The 25583-nt window shown below is 57.3% G+C and overlaps 1 protein-coding gene across 1 annotated transcript; it reads right to left on the bottom strand.

Moving 5' to 3' along the window:
* Positions 1 to 2918: 2918 nt before the first annotated feature.
* On the bottom strand, positions 2919 to 24532 carry LOC142001302 (digestive cysteine proteinase 2-like). The gene is made up of 11 exons (XM_074976380.1): positions 24441 to 24532; positions 21320 to 21379; positions 16209 to 16301; positions 15031 to 15203; positions 12827 to 13070; positions 10150 to 10345; positions 8594 to 8787; positions 7247 to 7338; positions 6748 to 6909; positions 5720 to 5909; positions 2919 to 3461 (listed from the first exon to the last, which is right to left on the bottom strand). Exons 1-11 carry the CDS (start codon positions 24490 to 24492, stop codon positions 3274 to 3276), a joined length of 1644 nt encoding a protein of 547 aa, XP_074832481.1. The 5' UTR covers positions 24493 to 24532; the 3' UTR covers positions 2919 to 3273.
* Between the last annotated feature and the right edge of the window lie 1051 nt (positions 24533 to 25583).

Below are 25583 nucleotides of genomic sequence, written 5' to 3'. Positions count from 1 at the left end.
TGCTGTGGGACTCTGCGCCCGAGCCATTGCTCTGGGTTAAAAGAGACGATCGTGCCAGCCCCTGTCAAGCTGAGGACACAAGCAGAGTGTATAGAATCATAGAATACTAGGACTGGAAGGGACCTCGAGAGGCCATCGTGTTCAGCCCCCTGCCCTCATGGCAGGACCAAGTATTGTCTAGACCATCCCTGATAGACATTTATCTAACCTGTTCTTAAATAGCTCCAGAGATGGAGATTCCACAACCTCCCTAGGCAATTTATTCCAGTGTTTGACCACCCTGACAGTTAGGAACTTTTTCCTAATGTCCAACCTAAACCTTCCTTGCTGAGTGTAGCAGGTGCGGTGTTGTCTTGCTGAGCCTGCAGGGAGCCTGAAAGGAGAGTCCTGTTGTGTGTCAAACACCCTGTTCTTCTCAGTCAGGTGTTAACTCTGATCCCTAGTGATGTCCCTTCACACATCAGCTCCAGGCTGATCCTTTGAGCCAAAGAGTCTAGCTACTGTACTTGACCCCTCACAGCCCCCAGGTCTCCCCAGGGCCCAGAAAGCTCCAGCTGTCGTAGACCCAGCCGCCAAAACCTCCAGCTTTCTCTGCAACGGGCTAGGGCGGCTGCCAGAGGGGTCGTGCTCTTTGTGTGGGAGGGACGGCCAGCATAGACGGGCTGCCAGCTGCTGCATCCTGTCAGAAAGCATGCAGGGTGCAGCCAGGGACACTGCAGCCTCCAGAGATGGGAAGTGTCCCTCTTCCAGCGCAGGAGCTGGGTGTTGGGAATGCGGATAGGGAGTCTGGGTGCAATGCTGCAGTGACTCAGAGAAGGGAGTCGCCAGCACTCACCCATGCCGTGTGCTGAGGCACCAAGCTCTGCCTCAGCCAGCTGCTGCTGAGCATGCAGGCTGCAACTGGGCGCTGCACATGGACCGGCCTTCCTAGCCTTTTCGGTGGGACGCAGCCGTCCCGGTGCTTTGCACCCCCTCATCTCTGCAGCCTCTGAGCTGCTTGTTTGATTCTGAGCGGGCGGCACTGCGGCCACACACATCACCCCGCCTACAGACCAGGCCTCCCGCGCTGTGGGATCCCGGACAAAGTTCCCGCTAACCTTTGAAACACAGCCTGGCTGCTGCCTCTCTCAAGTGGGTGCCCAAGCACCTAGCTCAGAGGGACACAGCTCCCCCAGGCAGTGGGATGTCTGAGGGCCAGAAGCAGCCATGTGGCAGAAGCTCATAGGCCTGGGGGTGACTAGCAGGAGTGCTGGGCGCTCATACTTTGCTCCCTGCCCAGCACAGACCAGAGATGCCATGTGCAACACAGGAGCAAGCTGGGACATCACTGGTGCCTCTTGCAGGAGATCTGCCTCCGGCTCCCATCCTGCAGCATGTCACCGCTCCCCAGGTGGGGAGGTCCAGCTGGCTGGCTCTGCACCAGCACTCCCACACTGGCACTGCAGTAGCAAAGACCCCTGTGCCTGCTGTGTCTGTTGCTTAGCGACCCTCTCTTGCCATGGTAGTACCATAGCGACTCGGGGCTTTATTACATATCCACGCTGAGCCTCTGCCCAGCAGCACAAAGGCCTGGCCCGTCTTGCTTTGATGGGCTCACATGCTCCCTGCCACCCAGTGGTGCAGCTCCAGTGAGGGGTGTGCTGTGGCTGCCCAGGTGAGCCCTAGCGATGCAGGACTGGGCTGCAGAATCCCTGTAAGGTGACCAACACGCCCAGCCCAGGCCACTGCACTGCAGCATGATGTTTTGCAGTCACCAGCAGCTGCATCCCTGCCACACACATCGCCCGGTGAAAGAAATTGTTTTCCTCTCCTCCTGGAGAGAAGCAGCCCCTGTCCTCCTAGTCGCCCATGGTGCCAGAGCTGGGGTGCTTGCTTTGGTGCAGCAGAACCTCATGCCTTGCTGTGGTGAGGTGGGTATCCCCCTGCTGCCTGCTGGTGCCAAGACATTGGGTTGGTGCAGCTGCCTCCTCCTGACCACAGCCTCATCCTTATGCAAACATCCCTGCCACGGTTCTCCTGAAGGCCCCTGGGCAACTCTAGCACCTAGCTGCCCGAGCAACGACCTGACAGCTAGATCTTCACCGCAGAGCAAACTCCAGCGATCCTGGCTTCTTGGGTCACCCTAAAGCCATGGAGCTCAGCCCCACTGCATGGAGCCTGTGGGAGCTGCACCCCAGCTGGCTTGAGCCCAAAGCCCCACTGTGCTCACGTGTGCCTGGACAATGCTCAGTCTGGGACAACAGCTGTAGAAAGGATAAGCCCTGAGTCTGGCCCAGCTGGGGGAGCTGCCCTGCTGGATCAGGCCCAAGGTCTCTCCAGCCCTGGCCTTGGGCTCTGGCACTGGCTGGAGGACAGTGTAAGAACCACATGGGCCAGCAGTGGGATAGCTTGTCCCCCCAGTAGGTCTCTCCCTGACCCTTATTGCCGACTCAATCCCAGAAACATGAGCTTTGGTTCCCCTTCTCATTGGTCTACACCCGCCACCCACAGGAGTGGCTGTTCGGCATCTCCCGGCTGGCTGGCTGGGCCTCTCCCCCACCCCAGTCCTCCGAGGACCCCCTCCCTCCAGTCCTGGCCTGCAAGGGACAAAGCCGGCGTGCCAGGCCAAAGGCCTGCACAGCTGGGGAGGTGGGGGCTGTGTCGGTGCTGCCCTGGGACGGGAGCTCAGAGCCTAGGAAAGGGGCAGCGGCTCCCAGCATGCACTGGGGCAACGTGAGTCTAAGAAGTCAGCCCCGCTGCTCGCTCCTCCAGCCCCAGCTGGCAGCCCTGCAGGAGCGGAGCGGTCAGCAGGCTGGCAGGGCTGTTGCATGAATGGGGAGCCCTTGGAAGCGTCCCACCTGACCAGCAGCAGAGGGGTCAGCAAACAGCACAACCAGCACTGGTCTCCCATGGGTTTTATTGGGCTGCCTGGTCGCCAGGCCGCCTTCCTCGGGGGACAGGCTTCCATCTTCTGACTCCTCACCAGCACAGGCAGTCCCCTGTGTCACCCCTCACACTCCCCACCCGCCTGATTGCAAAGCTACGTTCCCGCCACCCTCCCCGAGGGGCTGCACTCATTGGCACTTGGGGGCTCACAGCTGCAAGGAGCTGGTTTGTTGCAGATGAGGGCCAGTACCTGGCAAGGGCAGGGGATGCTATCGCTTAGGTTCTCCAGGGGGCATCTCTGCTAGGATGAAAGTCAAACGCCCAGCCCGGTCTCTCGCCCCAGCCTGGAAAGCCTTGGGGCTGGGGCCAGGATGGTGGAGGGGAGCCGGGCGGCTTTTGGTGGCGGGATCAGGCCAGGATGGGGTAGCTGGCATCAGTGGTCACCCCACAGTTGTTGTCCTTCATGGACATGAGGATGTAGCCATCATTGCCCCAGTAGGTGGACCAGGAGTTCTTCACCAGCCAGTACAGCTCACCCTGGAGCACCCCATAGCCCACAGCCAGCACCGCGTGGTCCAAGTCTTCTCTCTTCTGACCTAGGGGAGTGGAAATAAACAACACCTGATGGCGCTGCACCACCAGACGCTACTTAGCAACATCGCCAATGCCTGGAGCCTCAGAGCTCATTGCAGCCAGGGACCAGTGGGGTTAGCCCCAGGGCTGAGTGATGAGCCCAGAATCACCCAGCAAACCAACAGCAGAGCTGGGACTAGAAACCAGGAGTTCTGGCTTCCCATCCAGTGCCCTGTTGCCAGTCCCACTGGACTTTTAGTACTCCCCTTCAGCCCTTTATGACACCATGGCCTTGGGACGCGGGTGCCTTTGCCCTGCAGGTGGGAGCTGAGCTGAGGAGGAAGCAGGCAGTGAAGCAGCTGGTTTTAATTCCAGGTGCCCCTTATGGACACTGACCTTGTCTCCCTCCCACTCACAGCCCGAGGCAAAATCTGCCATCATTCCATACAATGAGAGCCCTGCAGATCTGCGGATAGCTGCTTTGTAGCTGTGTGTATCTGCCTCCGCGGATAGGGATGGCGATATCCACAGCTCTTTTGGATGCAGCTGGAGATAAAAATGTCATATCTAGAACCCTGCAAATCCACAGTATCTGCGGGTGTCCACCTCCCAGGCTATGGAGGCAGATATCGATGGCTCATTTTTTGCAGATACAGTTGTGGATACAACTGTTGTCTCTAGAACCCAGCAAATCTACAGCTATCTGCTTTATATCCGCAGGTATCCGCCTCCATGGGTTTGGGTGCAGATATGCACAGCTCATTTTTACAGTAACAGAGAGAAAGCTGGGCTAGTCTATATACTATCAAAACAAAAAAGCAGTCCAGTAGCACTTTAAAGACTAATAAAATAATTTATTAGGTGGTGAGCTTTCGTGGGACAGACCCCACTTCTTCAGACCATAGTCATACCAGAACAGACTCAATATTTAAGGCACAGAGAACCAAAAACAGTAATCAAGGTGGACAAATCTGAAAAAAAGTTATCAAGGTGAGCAAATCAGAGGGTAGAGGGGCAGAAGGTGTCGGGGGGAGTCAAGAATTAGATTAAGTCAAGTATGCAAACGAGTCCCTATAGTAAGGGCTGTTTTTGGTTCTCTGTGCCTTAAATATTGAGTCTGTTCTGGTACGGCTATGGTCTGAAGAAGTGGGTCTATCCCACGAAAGCCTCACCTAATAAATTATTTTGTTAGTCTTTAAAGTGCTACTTGACTGCTCATTTTTGCAGATACAGATGCAGCCGCAGATATACATTTTGTAACCATGCACATCTCTGAATATAATCCTCTGTGCCAGGGGTTCCCCCCCAAATTTATTCTCCTTCTGTCAAAGTCACTAGGCTTCCCCCTTGCCCCAGGACGCTCCCCTGCATCTTGCTAAACCCTGGTTTCCCGAACTGGGGGGCATGAAGAAATTCCAGGTGGGGTCATGAGGCAACCCAGCACCTCCCATCATTCCTTCCACCTGAAGAAAGATCCGGCCTTTGCTTCTGGCTCTCAGCCCCTGCTTTTTACGTGGGTGACCCAGCACAGCCGCTATAAAAGCAGGCAGCCGGTGAAGAGCCACATGGAGCTAGCTGCCTCCTGCAAAGGGGAGTGAGTGTGGGTTGGAGGAGGAGGAGGCGGGACTGGGGGTGCCTTGCTTGAGTGAGGGGAAGGGGCTCCAGCGGTCGGCTTGTGGGGCTCAGGTGGCTGGCCCCAGAAGCGTGGGGCTTGGGCGTCTGGCCCCCAGCAGCATGTGGCTCAGGTGTCTTGGGCTGGCAGGTGGGCAGCTGGCCCCGCAAGCATGGGGCTCGAGCGACTCAGGCTGGCGGGTGGGCTGCTGCCCCCGGCAACGGGTGACTCCGGCTGGCGGGTGGGCGGCTGGCCCCAGCAATGTGGGACTTGGGTGGCTCAGGATGGTGGGGGTTTAACTATGTATTGAATTTTTGTTAAAGAGGGGCTGGATGATGGTAAAGAAGAGCTCGGGGCGGGGCGGGGTGAAGGTTTCTCAAAATTCTAAAGGGAGCACGATGGCAGAAAGTTTGGGAACCCCTCTACTAAACTAGCTGGTCTGTTCTGCATCTCTGCAGCTTCAGGAGACAACACCGCTGCTCCCATCCTCACCAGCCCTGCAAAGCACTTGTCCAGCTCCGCGGGCTCGAGAGAGCTGGAGGAGTCATCAGGTTTACTGCCATCCTTGCAAGCATCCCAGCATTGCTAGGCACAGCCACCAGCAGCCAGGGCCCGGGACAGCCAAGCAGAGCATCCCTGAGATGCTTGGCCTTGAGCAGCCGCACTCACCGCACTTGGGCTCGTAGTAGACGCCGTTGGAGTAGAAGGAGAAAGAGCGATGGGAGGCGTCGATGCTGACAGCCACAGGGCCATTCTTGTAGATGGCGGCTTTCAGGGCCGTGACGCTCCCCGAGGTGACGTTGACGTAGCTTTTCACCTTGGCCACTAGCTCAGACTTGTTGTAGTGGCACAAACCGTTCTGCAAGGCAGAGCCCGCCACTGGTCACATGGCACCTGGACAGCAGCCAAGCAGGCACGCGCCAGCGAGGCCACGCCCCCAGGAGCCGGGCCCCAGGGCTGGCTGGGGAAATGCAGCCTCACCAGTGGATGCCCTCTGGGTCAAAGGCATCTGGCATGTCCAATCTACAGGACCTTCCCAGGACCCCGCTCAGCACTGTGCCCAGGTGTCATTCCCCCAACACCCTCCATGGGCGGAGGCATCTTACATAGGGAAACTGAGGCACAGAGTGAGGAAAGTGACTCTCTGGCCTGGCAGTTGAGCTCAGGTCTTCCCAGTCCTAGGCTAGTGCTTGACCAAGGCCCTGCAGCTGTAACTGGGGCCAACGGCTGCATCCCACACGGTTGCCCAGACGGATGCTACACACTTGTCACCGGCTCTCGCAGGTTGCTGAAGCAGCCCCATGGGACTAGGCTCCCAAACCAGGGTTCCCCCTATTTTTTCCATCCCAGGCAGAATAAATTTTATTACATGCACCCAGGCAGGAAGACGTGCACCACTATCAATAGAAACACAGGCTGTGGGCACTATGGGTGCTCTGCCAATCAGCTGGGCGGCACCTGAATCTCTCCTGGGTGGCCGCCCAAGTGCTCAGCTTGCAGGGAACCCTGCCCCAAAACGCCTAGAGAGCTCGGCCCCGCTGGAGGCAGAAGTTCCCCGTCACGGCTGCAGCTTGGCAGGCTGCATGGCTGCTTCTGGCTCACCACCTGGGGCACGCTGGTGGGTGGGGGGGGGCACAGCAGAATCAGAGCTCCCACATGGAGGGATTTGCTCCACCAGCCCCTCCTGCCCTGCTCACCTGGCCCCTGTACGGCCCGTAGGAATCGGTGCTGGCAATGCCGCCGTGCTTCATGATCCACTCGTACGCCTGCCACTCCTCACCGCCGTCGCAGCCGTAGTTCCCGAAGCCCCAGGAGCAGTCGATCAGGACTTGCTGGGACAGCGGGGTCAGCACCCCGGTCTGGGAAGGCAGAAGAGCCCGGCCCTCAGCTGCACAGCCACAGCCAGCAGGCGGGCTCAGGAGCTCGGAGCTGAGAGGGGCGGCCTACGTCCGCCGTTCCCACCCCCAGCCCGTCCAGAGCACCCATGCAGGGGAGTCACTGCAACGACTCTGGATCCCCCTAATTCAGCACAAAGGCTGTTTCCAGCTCTCCCACTGCTGGGGCTTCCCCAGTCCCTGTCCCCCCCTCATTCCAGGGGCTGCCCAGCATTCCGGCAGTGGCTCCTACGCACACGAGAGCCAAGCGCTGGCATGGGTAGACTGCAGGCTCCTGGGCAGGCGGCGGCCAGGCTCTCACCTTGAGGAACAGGGCACCCTCCATGGTCCCGGAGACAGCAAAGGTCCAGCAAGAGCCGCACACGGCCTGGTCCTTCACAGGGGTGACAGCACCTGGGGAGGGAGGGAGCGAGGGGTCAGGGACTGAGACCCATTGGCCAGGTGCCGCCAGGAGCTGCAATCCGTCTGGGTCCCTCTCTGCCTGGCTCCCACCCAAGAGCTGTCAACGCTCCCCTGCCACGCAGGACGGAGAGTGCAGGAGATGGGAGTTTTGTGCCTGGTGCTGCCTGAGCCCTTCTCTGCGGCAGGGGCTTGGCTGGACTCCGGCCCGAGGGGGGCCGTGTGGGTAGTGCAGGGGCACCATGGTGACAACCCACAGAATTTCTGACTCCGTGCGAAACGCAGCAGCCGGCGCATTGCCGCCATCCTTTGCATCTCACCCTTGCCTGCCCTGCAGGGATCTCCATGTGCTAGCAAGCGTCCCGGAATTGGGTCATCAGCTCCACTTACAGACGGGGAAACTGAGGCAGAGTCCCAGCAACATGCCCTTGGTCACATGGGGGCAGAGAGTATGTCTTTCATAGCCAGGGGCAGAAGCCGGGTTACTTGTTGCCTAGGTGAACCACAAACAATGTTCCCTCTAATTTTTTCCATCCCTGGGCAGAATAAATTTTGTTATCTGCACCAAAGCTTTGTGGATGTTCACCACCAATAGAAACCCGGGCTGCCCACTGTGGGTGGCTGTGGATGCTCTGCTAATTCGCTGGGAGTCACCTGAATCTCTGCTGGATGGGCAGTCAAGTGCTCATCTTCCTGGGAGCACTGATCACAAGCCCCCTGCAGTAAAAGTCTAGAAAAGGCATTTCGCTCTCTCGGGCTCCGGGAGCCACTCCCCAGGCTGAACACTGGCCCATGGTCTGTCCAGCACCTGGGGCTGCAGCTGCTGGGGGGACCAGCTTTGAGGTCATTCATTCCCCATTAATCCCACCTAGGGACATTCAGTGTGGTGTCAGCCCCAAGCCAGCTTGCTCCTTCTCCCAGGGTTCGCCCATGGAGCTCTGGGTTCCATAAGGCTGACGCTCTCAGAACCACCCAGGTTTTTTTCTCAGGGCCTTCTGATTTTTGGAATCCCACCTCAGCCCGCGCAGGGCACCTTCGGTCCCCACTGAGTTCCACCGCACCCAGGGCACAGACACCCTTACGGCCCTGCAGTGGGCCCCCAAAACCAGAAGCAGCCAATTGCTCTGAAGTTGGGTCATGTCCCCAGCCCCCAGGGCTCCAGCACAGTGGGCGGCCACGGGGCTCCCATGCCAATGGGGTGGGCTGCAGTGCCTGCCACCTGGACGCTGCTGTGTAACAAGCCGCTCACCATACAGCCTCCAGTCCAGGCTCTCGGGCAGGATGAGGCCTGTGTAGAGTTCCGAGGGGAAGGGCTGCCCATTGTTGGGAGCCCCACTCCTTAGGCGGCCCCGCAGCACGACCATCTCCTCTGGGGTGCGATCAGCCAGGTGGTTCAGCGCCAGCTTGTAGGACAGGTTGGCCCGGTTCATGGAGTGGATGAACCTGGAAGGGGAGGGAGGTGGTGAAGAGAGGGGGAGCTGGGAATCTCTGGCTTCTGGGCACACGGGGGCACCACTCTGCCCACCTGGCCTAGTGGCCCAGCTCTCCAGCCTCGACGAAGGGAGCCCTACGCACCAGGCACAGCCTGGGCAGCCAGCAGATTAACCCTGCGAGCAGCGGCTCTCAACCTTTCCAGACGACCAGCCCCGGTGCAGGGATCTGATTTGTCTTACGTACGCCCCATTTCCCCTCTCACAAGATCAAACATCAAACTGCAAGAGCGCCCCGGCACGTTATGACTGAACCGACGCCGGCGTTCTCCCTCGCACTCTCCAGTTATAACGGGAACAGCCATCAGGACACAAATACCGTATTTACGTGTCACCTGTGAACTTTGTCTGAAGCCCGAGGGCCACAGTCGGGGTCTGAAGAAGGTAACTTGGCTTCGCTGGGCCCCTGTGACATGGAACCCAGGGTAACTCCTCCGCTTGCTCCACCCGGATGCTTGTGACCCCAGCCCCAATTCTTCCTGCACCCCCCAGCTGAGAACCACTGCCTTAGAGCTCTTGGTTCTGCCGTGAGGGCAGGGGATGGGACTTGATGAGCTCCCGAGGTCCCTTCCAGCTCAATGATTCCAGGAGAACCAGTGCAGCCTTGAGTGGTAGCCGGCGCTGGGGGTATTTGGTGCACAGCGGCTGGGACTCAGGAGGGTTCTGTCTTGTGGGGGGAACCAGGCAATGCCAGCTAGAAAGGAAGCCAATAGGTTTGCAGGGCAGAATAACCGAGGGAGGGGAGACGGCAGGCCCTGCAGCCAGCCCCAAGGAGTAACGGTGCAGTGCAGCCACAGGAGCACAGGCGGGGTCTCTTGCTGGCCTCCAGGGTGTGGCCCAGAGCAGGACTAAGTAACGGCTCAGGGAGTCGCTCGCTGGGCTGACGAAGGCTCCAGCTTCGAGCTCATTCGGTCCCATTAATCCCTCCCTGGGTGTTGAGCCTCGGGCCAGCCCCCCGGCCGGCCCACTTGGCTCTCCTGGGGTGTGCACAGCTCTAGCCAGAGGAGAGCTGGCTTGGGGCGTCCACACGAGAAGCCATCCCACCTCCCGCTGTTAGTGGAGACAGGCCCCTCGGGCTCCGTTCGCGAGCTGCTATCTAGAGTCCTGCGCTAGGCCAGGTGCAGCGGTGCCGGCCGGCCTCCTCCCAGGTCACGCTCCGCCACATACACGCCAGCTCTGGCAGGTCTGTTCCGTGAGCGGCCAAGGCCAAGCCCCATCCCGGCTACCTGGGGGAGCCCTGCGGCCTCCATCGCCAGCAGAGATTCCTTCCAGCTCTCTCCTGCTCAGCACCCCCGGGCCCCGGCTGGCCCCGCACCTCATGTTGTGAGTGAAGGTGTGTTTCCGGTGCTCCATCTCCTGCTCGCTGCTGTACGTCTTCCTGAACTTCTTCCGGTAGTGGTGGAACACCTGGTGGGACCGGTCCTCCTGCTGCCCCACAAAGTCCTTCATGGGGTTGGCCAGGATCCAGCTCTCTGCTCCCAGCCCAGGTAGCTCGGCACAGGAGCTTGTTCCTAGGGCACAAGCACAAGTGGCCATCACCCCAGGGCTCCCCACCACCCGGCCTTTCGCTGTCAGCAACTGCCCTGATGCCTGCTGGGCTGGCAGGGACCATGCCCAAAGCTGGAGTTCCTCCCGCTGCCCAAGTGCAGGGGGCTTTGTTTCTGCCGCATGAGGCACGTCCCTTTGAACAGGCAGCTCAGCAGGGCTGGGTCAGACGAGGCTGAAGGCCCCCATGCCTGCTCCTCACCCAGTGCTTGCGCCATGGCCGTGCTCAGCCCGGTGGGGAGGGGCAGGATCTGCCGCCAGATCCTCCCTGACCCCAGGGAGCTGGGACATCCCCTCCACTCCTCCCAGGCAGCCTCCAGATCCTGCCACAGCCATGTGCTGCTGCGGGATGGGGCACCATTGTCTTCCCCAGCCTGACCACCCAACTCTCCCAACTGGCATGACCTTGGGGTTGCATTGGCATGGATGTTGGGCATGGCATCTTGGCCCTCCCGGAGGCCTGGCTCCAGCATGGGTGACCCAGCACTGGGCTGCCTCGTGGAGAGGTCCGAATCTGCTGTCAGCCTCATCCCTGAGCTGGCTTAGCTGTCGTGTCCTCAGCCAGAAACCCCTGGAGGCATCTGAGAGTGGGCACCGGCCTCAGCTCTTGGTCTCTGAGGCTTCTGCAGCCCACGCTGAATTCACAGGAGCGTTCTGAGCAAGACACAGGATCTAATTCTTCCACTCTACCCTGCACTGATTAGACCTCAACAGGAGTACTGGGCCCAGGCCTGGGCCCCACATTTCACGAAAGGTGTGGAGAAATTGGAAGGGTCCAGGGAAGAGCAGCTAAAGTGATTAAAGGTCCAGAGATATGACCTATGAGAGAGAATGAAAAGAACTGGGTTTGTTTAGTTTGGAAAAGAGACGGCTGAGAGGGGACGTGAGAGCAGCTTTCAAGTACCTAAAGGGGGTCACACGGAGGAGGGAGAAAAGTTCTCCTTGGCCTTGCAGGATAGGAGAAGGAGCAATGGGCTTAAACTGCACCAAGGGAGGTTTAGATTGGACATTAGGAAAAATGTCCTAAGTGGTAGGGTGGTTAATTATCAGGATAAATTGCCTGCAGTAGAATCTCTGTCACTGGGGACATTTAAGGACAGGTTGGGTCATCTAACAGGTCTGATCTGGATGGTGCTTGGTCCTGGGGTGAGGACAGGTGATTGCACTTGACATCCTCTTGAGGTCCCTTTCGGTTCGCGCGCTATGTGTGGCTGGGTAGACCTTGCTCAGTGCTTGTTGGGAGCTGGCACGGGAGAGGTGGCTCCATTTCCTGCCTCTCCCCGAGTGCTTCTCTTGAAACCGTTACGCTGCTTCTGGGCACATCCTGCATCTGACATCAGGATCTCCCAGGGCAACAGGACGTTGGGCACTGCCCAACACTTCCCCTCTGCTCTGGCCGCCTGAGAACCCCAGCCACAGACACCAGTGAGTCTTCCAAGAGCAGGGGGGAGAGAGCAAGATGGGTGTTGGCCAAGTCCCCACTCTGCCATCGGTGGCCTGGGTGAGCCACATCCTCTTGCTGCACCTCAGTGCCTATCCTTCAACTCAGATACCTTCTTCCCCCCTTCGCCTGCCTTGTCCTCACCACCTTCAGGGGCAGGCAGGGCTCTGTACATGTAACCCACACACCTACCGGGGCCGGGGGGGTCACTGTCCCATGGAGTGGCACCTAGAACCAAAGCATGCGAGGGGACTGGCTTTTGGCTCGCACTGCTGAGGTGCTTGTGCAATGCTTCAGAGGTCTCCGGTTCAAGCCCACCCTTGGGCCGTTACAAGTGGGGGCTGGCTGGGGACTTCAGCTGAGTCTCCGAAGCCTGGGATATGCTCCCCTTGCTAGGGGGAAGTACGGTAACCCGCACGCCACAGACCAACATGGCTTCCTCTCCGAGACAAGTCACCTAGGGATATGGTGACCTGTCCCAAGCAGGGTGCCTAGGCTGCTTACACAGAGAAAGGACAAGCCTCAGCTGAGAGCCAGCTGGCTCTGAGCGCTAACGCTAGAGCAGCCACGTGCGCATGCACCCTGTTCGCCGCAGAGCAGCGTGGTGAAGTGTGGCTCAGGAGAACCCAGAGCGTGGGCGCCCTCTGACCACTCCATGAATGTGCCCCATCACAGGGTGGGACAAGCGCATGCCAGCAGAGCTGTCTCCTCGAGCTCCGGCCACAGTCCAGGGTGGCCACGCTCAGGGGCAGCTTGTGTGAGTAATCAGGGGTGAGATGGAAACGTGGCAGGGGTGATCCCTTGCACCCTGTTTGGAGACCACTGCTGGAGAGGCTCCTGCGTGAAGCTCCAGAGGTCCCAGGTTCCAGTTCACCTCTTGGTGCAGCCGCTGGTGAGAAGGGACGTGGCTCCCACCTGAATGCTGTTGGATCACAGGGGAGGGGGCTGCCTCGGGCAGGGATAAATGCCGGCCCAGGGGCTGAGCAAGGACCGAGGGGCTCCCTACCGTTGGTGGGGAGGTTGAAGACAGAGGCTGGGTAGCTCTGGGCGAAGTCGCTGTAGTCGATTTCGTACTTGTCATAGTGGGAGCCCAGCAGGCTGTTATAGCCCCGCATCTCGTAGTGGACGGGCGACCAGCCGCAGCTGGTGTTGGTCACCCAGAAGGTGTAGACGTTCTTCTTCTTGACCCAGTTGGACTTGTGTTGCCACACGGTGCAGTACTGCCCCCGGAAGTACTCCTCCCGCAGGAACTGGGGAGGGAATGAGGGGAGCAGGGGTTAGGCCCAGGGACTCTCTCCCAGGCTCTGTTGGTGAAGCTCAGGTGCCGTCGAGCTGATTAGCAGAGAGTCCCCAGCCGGCAGCATGTTTCTCTATTGGTGGTGTGCGTCCGCACATGCCTCAGTGCACACAATAAAATTTATTCTGCACATGTATGGAAACAGTTAGCGGGAACATTGGTCAGCTGCTACCATCCTGCATGGTAAATAATAGCTCTAGGCCACCCAGCTGCCTGCACCAGCATCCTTCCTTCATGGACACGCCTCAGCCACCAGCAGAAGAGGGAGTCTTGTGAGCCCCTGGGCCATCTCTGCTCCGCTCTCCTTCCATCCCCGGCCTCCCTTGTCTGCCTCTAGCTGTGTCCCCTGCAAGCCACCACCCCGTTCTTACAGGCACCACAGCCCAGCCCACATCCCCTCTGCTCCTGGCTAACAACCCCTCATGCACCGAGTCCCTCCTCAGAGGCTCAGCGCCTCTGCGCAAGCTGGCGTTGGGGGGCTACCATAGCTGCAAGCTGTCAGTGTCCCCATCCAATTCACACCAACCACAACCCAAACAATCTCTCACAGCCAGGGCCTGAGACTCATGCTGAGTCCTTTCCTTCTGGAGCCTCAGCCCAACCACATAGGTCCAGCCCCAATCACCCTGGGGCGGGCAGGGACAGTGCCTGGCATTGCGTTAGTAATGCCGTTGGTGCATGAGGCACAACGCACCCCCCAGCTCTGAGCCGGTGCTACAGGGCTGACAGGTGTAAAGAGCTGGGAAAGTCCCTTTGGATCATTCCCGGGAGTGGCACGGCCCCTGAACGTCCGCGGTGAGGGGGCATGTAGAATACAGGGTTCCCAGCAGACGTGGTTGGAATCCCTGGGTGCTCAGGGCCCCACTTTGCTAGGCTCTGCACCATGTGCTGATATCTCCAGGCAATAGGCCTCCCTCTGAGCTGCAGCCTTTCCACAGTCTGGCTCTGCAGGGAGCAACACACGCCTAGCCCTTTAAACAGCCATTGCCAAGTTATCAGCTGGGTGAAGCAGCTTTAAGTGGGAGTCCGGGCTGTGAGAAACAACTTGGCCCAGAGCCCTCAGTTGGGCTTGCCCAATAGCAGGTGCCTGAGTCACCACATAGGCTCACACCCGCGGCTCTGCTGCTCATCACAGTTATGACAAATCTCCCGGGGCTGGGAAAGAAGAGATCCAGAGCCTCCTTCTGCAGGGTCTGGCTGGCCAGGCACACATGCCCCCACCCACCCCTGCCTTGAGTGCAGCCATCCATGGCTGACACTGCCAATGAAGCCACGCTGGCCTCTGTGCCTGGCTGGGCTGGTTTTGTGCTATTTAGACACAGAGCTTCCCCGGCGGCATGAGACTGGTTCCGCCAGCTCTTCCACTTGACTCATCCCAGCAGGGGATGGAAAGTATGGGCAGAGTGCGTAAAACATGCCACCAGTCTCTACCTGGAATATCCCCAGGGACATTCAGCTGCAGCTAGAGCAGCCCCTAGGCTGCTCTAAACTGCTCCAGTTACTGAGAGTGAGTAATGAGGAGCTGTAACAGTGTTCCCTCCCTGCTGCACCCCACCAGGAGAGGGGGAGTTAGGAGGCCACATATGGCATATACATAAAGATGCCAGGAAGCCCATTGCAAGGCACAGGGACTCAAATCAGGGCACAGAGATTCGGCATGTACTGATAGGCTACTGAATAGCTGTCTCCGTATCCCAGGTCTCCACAAGAAGGTGGCAGGCAGGGCGAGGGCAGGCCAGTTGTCAGGACCTGTCTATGATGCTACACACCCTGGAGGTCTGACAGGAGATCAGACAAAGCCATTCGCTGCTTAGCAGGGGCAGCCGCGTGACCTCAGTGGAGCCAGCCGAGGGTCTGACCCGGTGCCCGGTGTCCTGCGCCCTCCTGCTCAGATCCCCGCAGAAGGGGCTCACCTTGAAGTCGTGTGTGTCCGGCAGCACACTCTGCGCCTGGACAGGCTTCTCTTTCGTGCCTTGGAGCCGAAAGCATTTCACCACATTCACCTCCGTCTCGGTAGTTTCTGGCGTGATCTTATAGTTGCTACCGTAGGGCTTCATGGAGCCCAGCTGGTAAGTTATCACCTGCCCTGCGAGGTGGGAAGGGAAATTTTTGGGTTTTTTTTTTCATTCTTCTTTAGTGAACTCACACTAATGCCCTTGTCATACAAGCTCACCATTTGTGTATTAAATATGCTTTGTACTGAAGTTCTTTTTCACCTGTAGTCTGTATTTAAATAATTTTGTCAATAGCCAGGCGTTTGCACATTCATACGCTGCTCTGTACCGCTGGCTGAATATGTTTGTTTTCTCCTGGAAACATACATATCTAGCTGTAGCGGGGCACTGTTTGAGTGCTGGTGGTAAGGCTAAGCCTTTCCAGAGGGGCTCCTGGACCCAGGCTCAATTGAACGCTTGGGACAAATTAAAAAAAAATCCCTATGGGTGGACGGCGAGAGTTACAGATTTAAGATGAAGGACCAGGAAGGGGACACTGAGCAGAGAACCCCAGACAGCGCCCAAGGAAAACAGAGCAGCCAGTGCTTCCTTGTGAGAGTTCTCCACCCTGCTCCCTTAGGGCACAGGCTGGGTCGGGGGGAGGGGCTGCCTGCTTTCCTCCCCAGCCCAGCAGAGGAGCAGATGCCAGCAAGCTGACGCCCACGCTGCGCCACGCCACAGGCCTGGTCTCTGGAGTACGGATGGGGCAATGTCACCTGGGGACCCTGCAATGTCACTGCTCCAGGGGCTCTGTCCTCCTCCATCCGTGATGTGTCTCCCGGGGCTGCTGGGCTCCCGGCTCCCAGCTGAAGTCCTGGGGAGCGCCGCGTTCTCAGCACCTTTCAGGATTGGCCCTCGGCATGTGGCTCGCCGGTGCCAGGAGACACAGGGTCCATTTGTGACAATTCTCAGCCTTTGGCTTCTCGTCCATGGCTGCAGCTCCCGAACTGGCCCAGCCGGGGCCATGAGAGTGGGAGGGGGAGGAAGGGAGGCTTCACCAAAGCCAGCCATAGGCTCACCCTGCCCTACGGACCCACTGGAGACTCCCTGTAGTCCTGCAATGCCCTTCTCCCACCAGGCCCCAGAGAGCAGCTTACCACCATAGTACTGGATGCGGCTGTTGTTTGCAGTGAGGTTGTACCAGGCTTCAAAGGGCTCCTTGATTTCGGCATAGGGCAGGCTGATAACCCCTGCAGGAAAGGAGGGCCAGGTTAGCCAGTGTCACCCACGTGACACCGGGGCACAAGGGCACAGCATTTCGCGGGGACTCCCTAGGAGAACGCTGCACTCCAAAGAGCACTTCTGGCATGAGCCTGTTGCACTGACGTACAGCTCCTAGCACTCTCTGGATCAGACACGTGGTGGGAGTTGCTGGAAAGTGCTGAGGTCTGGAAGGTGCAGGAGGCCAGCGCTGCACTCACAGAGCAAGCCTCTGGCCAGGGGTCTCTGGGGCATGTGAGCCTAGGGGTGCAGAGGAGCACTCAGGGAGCACGTGGAGGGGCCCGGGAGGGGCCCGGGCCAGCAGGGAGAAAGCAAAATTGCCCCCAGACCAGTGCCAACCCCAGCTACAGCTCTGCCTTTCTTCCCTCCATGCCTCGCCCCAGCTCCTCCCCAAGCCCCACGTCTGCCGCCAGCTCTGGGTTGAGTGTCACCTAGTTTAATCCCTGCCAAAGTGCGGGGCCTGTTGTATCTAAACCATCCAAGACAGGTGGCTACCCAGCCCCCTTTCAAAGCCCTCCGGTGAACCCTCCCTCCCAGCTGTTCCATTGTCCTGCTGCTCTTACATTCCCTTTGTTGTGCCTCCTGGGGCAAGAGAGGACAACTTTCCCCCATCCTTTCACAGCAGCTGTCCAAGCCTTTGCAGACGGCTCTCAGGTGCCCCCATCAGCTCCTCTTTGCTATGCAGTAATGAGGCAGGGGGCACGGAGCCCATTACGGGTAGGGGAGGGCATGACAGGAAAAGCTGGGGCTCTTCTGTCCTAGCTATGCTGGGGGGATTTGCAGGATCTCACAGAGGCGGGACCTCCTACGGTTCAAATCCATAAGGGAGGACCCTGCTTTGAGATGGGGGAGAACTACTAGTGTGCTAAAGGCAGCCCATGGCCACAGCAACACTAGAAACCAGGGTCTGAGCCCAACCCTCAGGCAATCTGAGCAATGGGCACAATTTGGCTGCCAAAATTGGCTTGTTCTCCATATAGGCTCCCAGCACCCACCCATTACTGATACTCTCGAGATAATTCCGATTAAAGCTGTAAAGGGGAAGATTGTTCAGATAACTAGATTGGGCAGCTCCAGAGCTAGTTGTTAAGTGACTGCGGACTGTTAGCACAGAAGAAAATAGCCCTGGGAATCATGGCTCAAGTTGAGCCCCCCCAGTCTGAAATGGCGCCCCAGTGCCTCGCACCCAGACAGGCCTGTACTCGGGGCAGCTAGCGCCACCCCAGCCAGTTGGGTTGTCAATGCTCCATGTGGGCATCTCCATAGGCAGCACCGGGGCGTTGGGCGCCTCAGCCTAGTTTGTTTCGGAGAGCAGGGTGGTGGGAGGAGAGTGCTCTGGTGTGCGGCTCTGCATTTCCTGGAGCCGGCTCTCATTGCCCTCGGCTCAGAGTCACCTCCCGGCTCGGCAAGCGTGGCTGGCTGTGGAGCCGTGCTCATTTCTGCCACCACTGGGCAGTTCCAACTTCCTAGGGCAGGGGTGGGTGATAATTTTCACAGAGGGGACACTCCACAAAATTTGGCGGCCGGCTCTGGGCCCCCTGGCGGGAAGGGGCGGGGCTTGGGCAGAAAGGGGCGGGGCTACGGGGAGAAACAAAGAGAGGGTGCGAGTGTGACAGAGAAGCCCTGTGCGTGAAAGCGTTTGCAACACGTGTGTGCTGCAGTGCGTGCGTGACGGTGACTGTGTGTGTGACACAGGCTGGGTGTGTGCGACAGCGACACAGGGGTGTGTGTGTGTGCATGCTGGCTGCTGCTGGGTAAGTTTCTGAGATGCCATCCTGTGTCTTTAAGGGAAATCTGCCCCGCTCTGCCATCTGCCCCCTCCCCTGCTCTGCACTCCTGAGTGAGTCACCGACCATCCATGCATGAGCCTGGTGCAACTTCTCTGTGCGGCTCCCTGATCCCTGCTCTGCAGAAGTGGCTTACGGGGGCAGGGGAACCCCCTGACTTCAGCACTGCCCACCCCCCACATAGCCAGCAGGAGAAGCCTAGGAGCAGCTGGGCTGCAGATGGAACAAGGTGTGGAGAGGGGCAGCCAAACACAGGCTGTAAGTTCGCACAGTATTTAAAGTTTAAATATTCGCCAATATTTAAAAAGGGCTCTAAAGGAGACCCTGGCAATTACAGACCGGTAAGTCTAACGTCAGTACCGGGCAAATTAGTACAAACAATAGTAAAGAGTAAAATTGTCAGACACGTAGAAGAACATGATTTGTTGGGCAAAAGTCAGCATGGTTTCTGTAAAGGGAAGTTGTGTTTTACTAATCTATTAGAGTTCTTTGAAGGGGTTAACAAACATGCAGACGGGCGGATCCAGTGGACATAATATACTTAGATTTCCAGAAAGCCTTTGACAAGGTCCCTCACCAAAGGCTCTTATGTAAACTAGGTGGTCATGGGATAGGAGGAAAAATCCTTTCATGGATTGGGAACTGGTTAAATGACAGGAAACAAAGGGTTGGAATAAATGGTAAATTTTCACAATGGAGGGGGGTAACTAGTGGTGTTCCCCAAGGGTCAGTCCTGGGACCAATCCTGTTCAACTTGTTCATCAATGATCTGGAGAAAGGGGTAAGCAGTGAGGTGGCAAAGTTTGCAGATGATACCAAGCTGTTCAGGATAGTCAAAGCCAAAGTAGATTGTGAAGAACTTCAGAAAGATCTCAGCAAACTGAGTGATTGGGCAGAAAAATGGCAAATGAAATTTAATGTGGGTAAGTGTAAGGTAATGCACATTGGGAAAAATAACCCCAATTATACATACAATGTGATGGGGGCAAATTTAGCTACAACAGATCAGGAAAGGGATCTTGGAATTATAGTGGATAATTCTCTGAAAACATCCACGCAGTGTGCAGCGGCAGTCAGTAAAGCAAATAGCATGTTAGGAATTACTAAAAAAGGGGTAGAGAATAAGACGAAGAATATCATACTTCTCCTATATAAAACTATGGTACGCCCACATCTTGAGTGCTGCGTGCAGATGTGGTCTCCTCACCTCAAAAAAGATATACCGGCATTAGAAAAAGTTCAGAAAAGGGCAACTAAAATGATCAAGGTTTTGGAACGGATCCCATATGAGGAGAGGCTAGAGAAACTGGGACTTTTCAGTCTAGAAAAGAGGAGATTGAGGGGCGATATGATAGAGGTATATAAAATCATGAATGGTGTGGAGAAAGTGAATATTGAAAAGTTATTTACTTGTTCTCATAATATAAGAACTAGAGGACACCAAATGAGATTAATGGGTAGTAGGTTCAAAACTAATAAAAGAAAATTTTTCTTCACACAGTGCACAGTCAACCTGTGGAACTCCTTGCTGGAGGAGGCTGTGAAGGCCAGCACTCTAACAGAGTTTAAAATAGAGCTTGATAAATTTTTGGAGGTTAGGTCCATAAATGGCTATTAGCCAAGGGTAAAGTATGGTGCCCCTAGCCTTTAGTCAAAGGCTGGAGACAGATGGCAGGAGACAAATCTCTTGATCATTGTCTTCGGTTCACCTCCTCTGGGGCACCTGGCACTGGCCACTGTCAGCAGACAGGATACTGGGCTGGATGGACCTTTGGTCTGACCCAGTATGGCCGTTCTTATGTACACTCTGCTCCTCAGCTGGGTGGGCTGGAGAGAAAGGCTGACTTTGCCCACCCCTGTCCTAGGGTGTGAATTCTGGGTAGACAGCCCAAGCTCTGCCATGCCCAGCCCGACCCGGAATCCTGGGCATCAGGTAGGTAAGGACACTACAGGAGGTCTCCCAGGGTTGTTTTCCTGAGCTTATAACTGCTGAGCGAGTTTAGCTGGAGTGGGGCGAAAGGCCAGGCTGTCATCGGAGGGATAATCAAAGGAAGCAGGACATTAATATGCAGCTTTGCTGTTGAGGAGGGCTTGGGCAGGCCACCTGCAGCAGCAGCAGCTGGTTGCCAAAAGCCAAGCCATTGTTTCATTCCAGGAAGATGTGGCTGACTCTCTTCAGAGCACCAGCGTTAAGACGTTCTTCTGCACTGAGGTCTAGAACAGCGGTTCCCAACCTTTTCGAGACAGGGACCAGCCGTTAAACCAATTACATTGAGTTCCAGTTCAGCACAGGAGGGAAGGGACTGGGAGCTGGACAAGTGAGCAGTGGCGGGAGCCACAAATGGCTCCTTGAGCCACCCAGCTGGCGACCTTTAGAAAACCTAATGGCGACCTACGTTTGGGTCCCGACCCACAGGTTGGGAATCCCTGGTCTAGAACAATCAGCAGCATTCCTTTGTTTGTCGGGAGCACCCAGAGTGTGCTGCCCACACACCCAGGATAGCACAGCCCGTGCCCCAGGAGTTTCCAGGCTGAGGAGACCGGCCAAACTGGAAGCCAGCCGGGGGAGGGATGAGAGCTCAGATCCTCAGATGAATTTAGGTTCCCGTTGCCCATTGGAAGTTAGAAGAGTCAATGCCACTGAGGATCTGAGGATGGAAGCCAAGCCTGGCTTGTTAGGAGCTCTGGGAGCTGATGGAATTACTGGGTTGAGCCATCCTTTGGGAAATTTGTTTTCCAGAAAGGGCAGATCAGATAGGAGGCCTCAGACAACCTCAGCAGCAATTCACCCTACGCAGCCTTGCACAAACAAGCCTGCTGAACGCACGGCTCCCTTGGGCTGGGCAGAAGTTGGGGTGCTCCTGGGAGATCAGCCAGCCCAGAGCACTGGATTGTTTGTGCTGGAGGCCGGGACACAGCAGGCTGCTGGGAACACCCAGCCTAAGTCCCAGTCTCAGCTGTTGGCTGGAGGCGGGAGGAGAAAGGCAGGGGTGGGGGAGGCAGTTACACAACGATCTGGTTTGTTCAGCCGTCCACGAAGGGCTGGATTTTGCATTTCCCAACTTGCACGCTCAGCTCTCCCACTCCTTTGGGGACCTGCACGCAGCTCAATAGCTCTTCGTCACACACACACACTCACAGAGCAGGGAGCGTGCTTGGGTTGCTGCCCGTCCGGCCCTGCTGCACAGAGAGACTGTTACCTTTCACGTGGTAGATGTCTCCAAATTCAGGGGTTTTGCTGAAACCTCTGCAGCCTTTTCCTGAAAGGAAAGAAACAGGATCAGTCCCGTCACCAGCCTGTTAACGTAGCCACCTTCTGCCTGCTGGACTGGTTGGAGGGCTCCAGTTACACCCAGAGGCGACTTTCACGGATGTCAGTGGAGCTGCCCAAGCTGACGGCAGCTCTGGTCTGCATGCAGCTGACACTCCCCCGAGGGGCATAGGACCAAGATGCCAATAATCCCTGGGCAACGTCCTGTAAGATGCCCTTGAGATGCCACAGGGAGGTACCTAACTGGGAGCTTTCTGGGCTGCCTGCGCTGCGTGGGTGCCAGCACTCAGTCTCCCAAAGTCTGGCTCCAGAGTGCACTGGGCCCTCCAGGAAGCCGGGTTAGATGACTGGAGGGGATGGCCCAGAAAGCTACACCAGGCGCTTGGCCCTGTGACCGTGTCGTGTCTGGGCGTGCTCACCCGCCCCCACAACAGGTGGCTGCGGCCAGGTCTGCAACTGACTCGCTGCAGCCGGGACACCAGAGTCGTTAATCTGGGGACGGTGTGTCTTTGTGGGAGGCACCGTCAGGCACACAGAAACGCAGGGTCAGATGGGACCCCAAGACTCGTAGAATCCTGGGGTTGGAAGAGGCTTTGGGAGGCCATCAACTCCTGTCCCCTGCTCAGAGCAGGACCAACCCCAACTAAATCATCCCAGCCAGGGCTTTAAGAAGCTGGGACTAAATCTCTGGGGAGGGAGGTTCCACCACGTCTTTAGGTAACACATTCCAGTGCTTCACCTCCACCTAATGAAACAGTTCTTCCTAATATCCAACCTAGACCTCCCCCACCGCCACTTCAGACCATTGCTGCTTGTTCCGTGCTTTCTTACCACTGAGAACAGCCTCTCTCCACCCTCTTTGGAACCCCTTCCAGGGAGTTGAAAGCTGCTATCAAATCCCCCCTAGCTTTTCTCTTCAGCCAGTGAAATAAGACTAGTTCCTTCAGCCTCTACCAGGGTCACCTAGTTTAATCCCTGCCAAAGTGCAGGGTTTGTTGTATCTAAACCATCCAAGACATTAGGCTACCCAGCCCCCTTTCGGAAACATCTGGTGAACCCTCCCTCTCAGCTGTTCCATTGTCCTGCTGCTCTTAGGATTCCCTTTGTTGTGCCTCCTGGGGCAAGAGAGGACAACTTTCCCCCATCCTTTTCATGGCAGCCTTCATGCCTTTGCAGACTGCTCTCAGGTGCCCCCGTGAGCTCCTCTTTTCCAAACAAAACCTGCCCAGTTCCATCCACCTGTGCTCACCTGGCTGTGTTCCACCCACCCCTTCGGTCATCTTGGTTGCTCACCTCCAGGTCCTCGCTAGTTTCTCTGCATACTGTGTGTCTGGTAAAACAAGCTTTGGCCACGATTTCCAAAGGGAAGGGCCTGATCCTAAAGCCATGCCTAGACAGCGGCCCTGGGTCTCAAAAGTGACAAGTACCCACCAGTTCCATTGGCCATGCAGGGTGGCACCGCTTGCATTAGAGGGGGCTGGTGAAAAGTAGTCATGCTGTTCTGCTGGGGTTTGTGCGGGTGAGGCCGAGAGCAGGAGCTGACCTTCCCAGGTTAAGGCCAGAGGTGGAAAAGTACCAAAAAGTTACTTGAGTAAAGGTGCGGCTACATTCACTTCTAGGTACTTGAGTACAATAACAATGTGATGTTTGCGTGTACACGTGTGCTTTTACTCAAGTAGTTTTCCAGAGGGACAGTGGTAACTTGTACTTAAGTACACCCCCCCCCAGCAGCAGCAATTTTACTCAAGTAACTTTTGGGATACTTTTCCCACCTGTGTTTAAGACACGTCACATGGTTCCCTCCTTTACCCCGGGGATGTGGGTGTGCAGGCAGGATCTCTGCTCCCCAAGAATTCAGCTGGGCTTAGTCATCAGCATCAGGTGAAGCCAACACGCCCTGGCTCCAAAGGAGCTTGTCTTTTTCCAACATCAGCATCTTCCTTGTGGGAAGGTGATTCTTTAAGCAGGAAGTGGAACCACAGCCTCTCTGGAAGCAGCAGCCCCTGTTTGCAGAGCAGCCATGGTACCCCTCTGGTCCATCCCCGCTTTGGGCTGCGGGTGCAGGGGAGAAGCAGCTGGCATTAGTGTGAGAGTGAGAAGGTGGTGTCGGGTCTTACACGCTTCTCTGGGTAAGGGCAGTGCTTAGGGGCCGGTGCTGAGATTGCAAAGCCCAAAGAAGAGGCTGTATTTCCCGCTCCGCCCCTTACCAGGGAGGATGCTGAGCAGGGAGAACGGGTTGGCTCTCTGCCACCTTTGCCAGTTTCAGGCCAGTTCCGGACAAAGGACTTGGCCAGGGGCCAGGGTCACTGTGCCCCCCAAGTGACCCCCAGGGAGGAGTGACAGCTGGTGGGGGGGTGGAGGACGAGCCTCCTGGAAAAGGGGCCCAGCTCGCGCCCAGAGAGAGCCTGCCCGGGAGGGTTCGCTTTCAAGTTAGAAAAGCAAAAATCCTGCATTCTCCTGGGGGCCCCAGTGGAATTACTGCAGGGCCTTCCTCCCATGCCTAACTCAGCCCCTTCTGCTCCTACACAGCCATCCTCACCTGCAGCACTCCCCACCTCCAGCTCCAGGCCAGGGACTATATCGGCCCCTTCCCTGTCTGTCACTGGCAGGAGCCTGTGGGCCCATGTGAGAATGAACCACACAGTCTGGCTGGTCCGGCCACATTTCACTGTCCCAGATGCTAATAACACTCCGCACCAGCCATCAGGGATCTCCAGCTACTTCACAGATGCTCCTGAGTACGTGGGGTGAGTGGCTGATCAGCCTCCTTCTCTCCCACTACCAATGGGGAAACTGAGGTCCAGAAAGGGGAAGTGACTTGCCCAAGGTCACACAGGAAGTCTGTGACAGAGCTAGGGACTCAGTCCTATGCTCCAGCCACACCCCCAGGCAGGCAGAGCAGAGGCACTCAGGCAGGAGTAGCCCTGCTGGTTCCCCCGTTCCCATCCCCTGTTGCCTTCCAGCCAGCCCGTAGCAAGGCACAACCATTCCCACCATAAGGTATCAGCCCCCGCTAGGGCTGCTGGCTTGGTAGGCAGGAAGAGACTCACCTGCCACCGAGCTGCACAGTGCAAAGAGCACAGCCCACCGGAGTGCCCCCATCCTTGTAGCTCCGCTCTCCACCTGCCCAGAGCTGCCACTGCCTGAGCAGCAGCTCCCAGCACCAGCTGGCAAGAGCAGGAACTCGGGTGAGGCAATGGCCACAGCCAGGCCCTGCCCAGAGGAGGGGAAGGAGCCTGTCTTTGCAAGCAGCTCATTTGCTGGTGCCTGAGTGGATGGGACGAAAGAGGGAAGTGTGGGGAGGGGAAAGCGAATCCTGGCCCCTGGGGAGAAGGGAAAGGCAGACAGGGCTGTGACTGGGAGCAGCTGGCAGGGAGGATGTGGGTGCTGCCCTGGGAAGGCCTGCAAGGGGTCATGGGTTCAAGAGCAGGAGGGTGAGGCAGAACAGGGAGGGCAGAGCCCAAGGGGGCCTCAGCAGTGGGGCAGCTGCTGCTGCAAGATCTGACTTGCTGCTCAGCTCAGCAGCCTCATTGGGAGTGTGGGGAGGGGGAGGCTGCAGGTCAGACCTGACGCATCTGCAGATCCAGGCAGGAATTGCAGGAGGCTGCGGAGTGGGAGGAAACCAGGATGTGAATCCAGACCAAAATTCTGGCATCTCCTGCTGTCCTGCAGAACCCTTCCTGTCCCCACACTCCACCAGGCAGCTCTTAGAGCAGGCTCATGGTGGTGTATGGGCCAAGCGGATCCACAGCCAGCCAGCCTTGCCCCAGTGCTTTGGCTGGACTGACTCACGCCTGGGCACCACAAGCTGCTTTCTTCATCAGCCCTAGACTAGGGTTCCCACTATTTTTCCCCATCCATGGGCGGAATAAATTTTGTTACATACACCAAGGCATGTGCAGCGGTGCACCTCCAGTAGAAACACAGGCTGCCGACTGTGGGAGGCTGTGGCTGCTCTGCAAATCAGCTGGGCGGCATCTGAATCTCTCCTAGGTGGCCAGCGAAGCGCTCAGCTTACAGGGAATGCTGCCCCAGACCTGCGACTAAAGTGCCCTCTGCCCCTCCCAACCAGAATTTCACCTGCTCCTGCAAGTTTTCAAGCCCTGCTCTGGGATCTGGGTGAGGTCCAGAAAGGGGAAGTGACTTGCCCAAGGTCACACAGGAAGCCTGTGGCAGAGCTTGGGCTAGCATCC

The sequence above is a fragment of the Carettochelys insculpta genome, chromosome 24 (genome assembly GCF_033958435.1).
Source record: "Carettochelys insculpta isolate YL-2023 chromosome 24, ASM3395843v1, whole genome shotgun sequence".
Classification (NCBI taxonomy): Eukaryota; Metazoa; Chordata; order Testudines; family Carettochelyidae; genus Carettochelys; species Carettochelys insculpta.
Note: the sequence above shows the minus strand (reverse complement) of the source record. Positions and strands in the feature narration are given on the sequence as shown.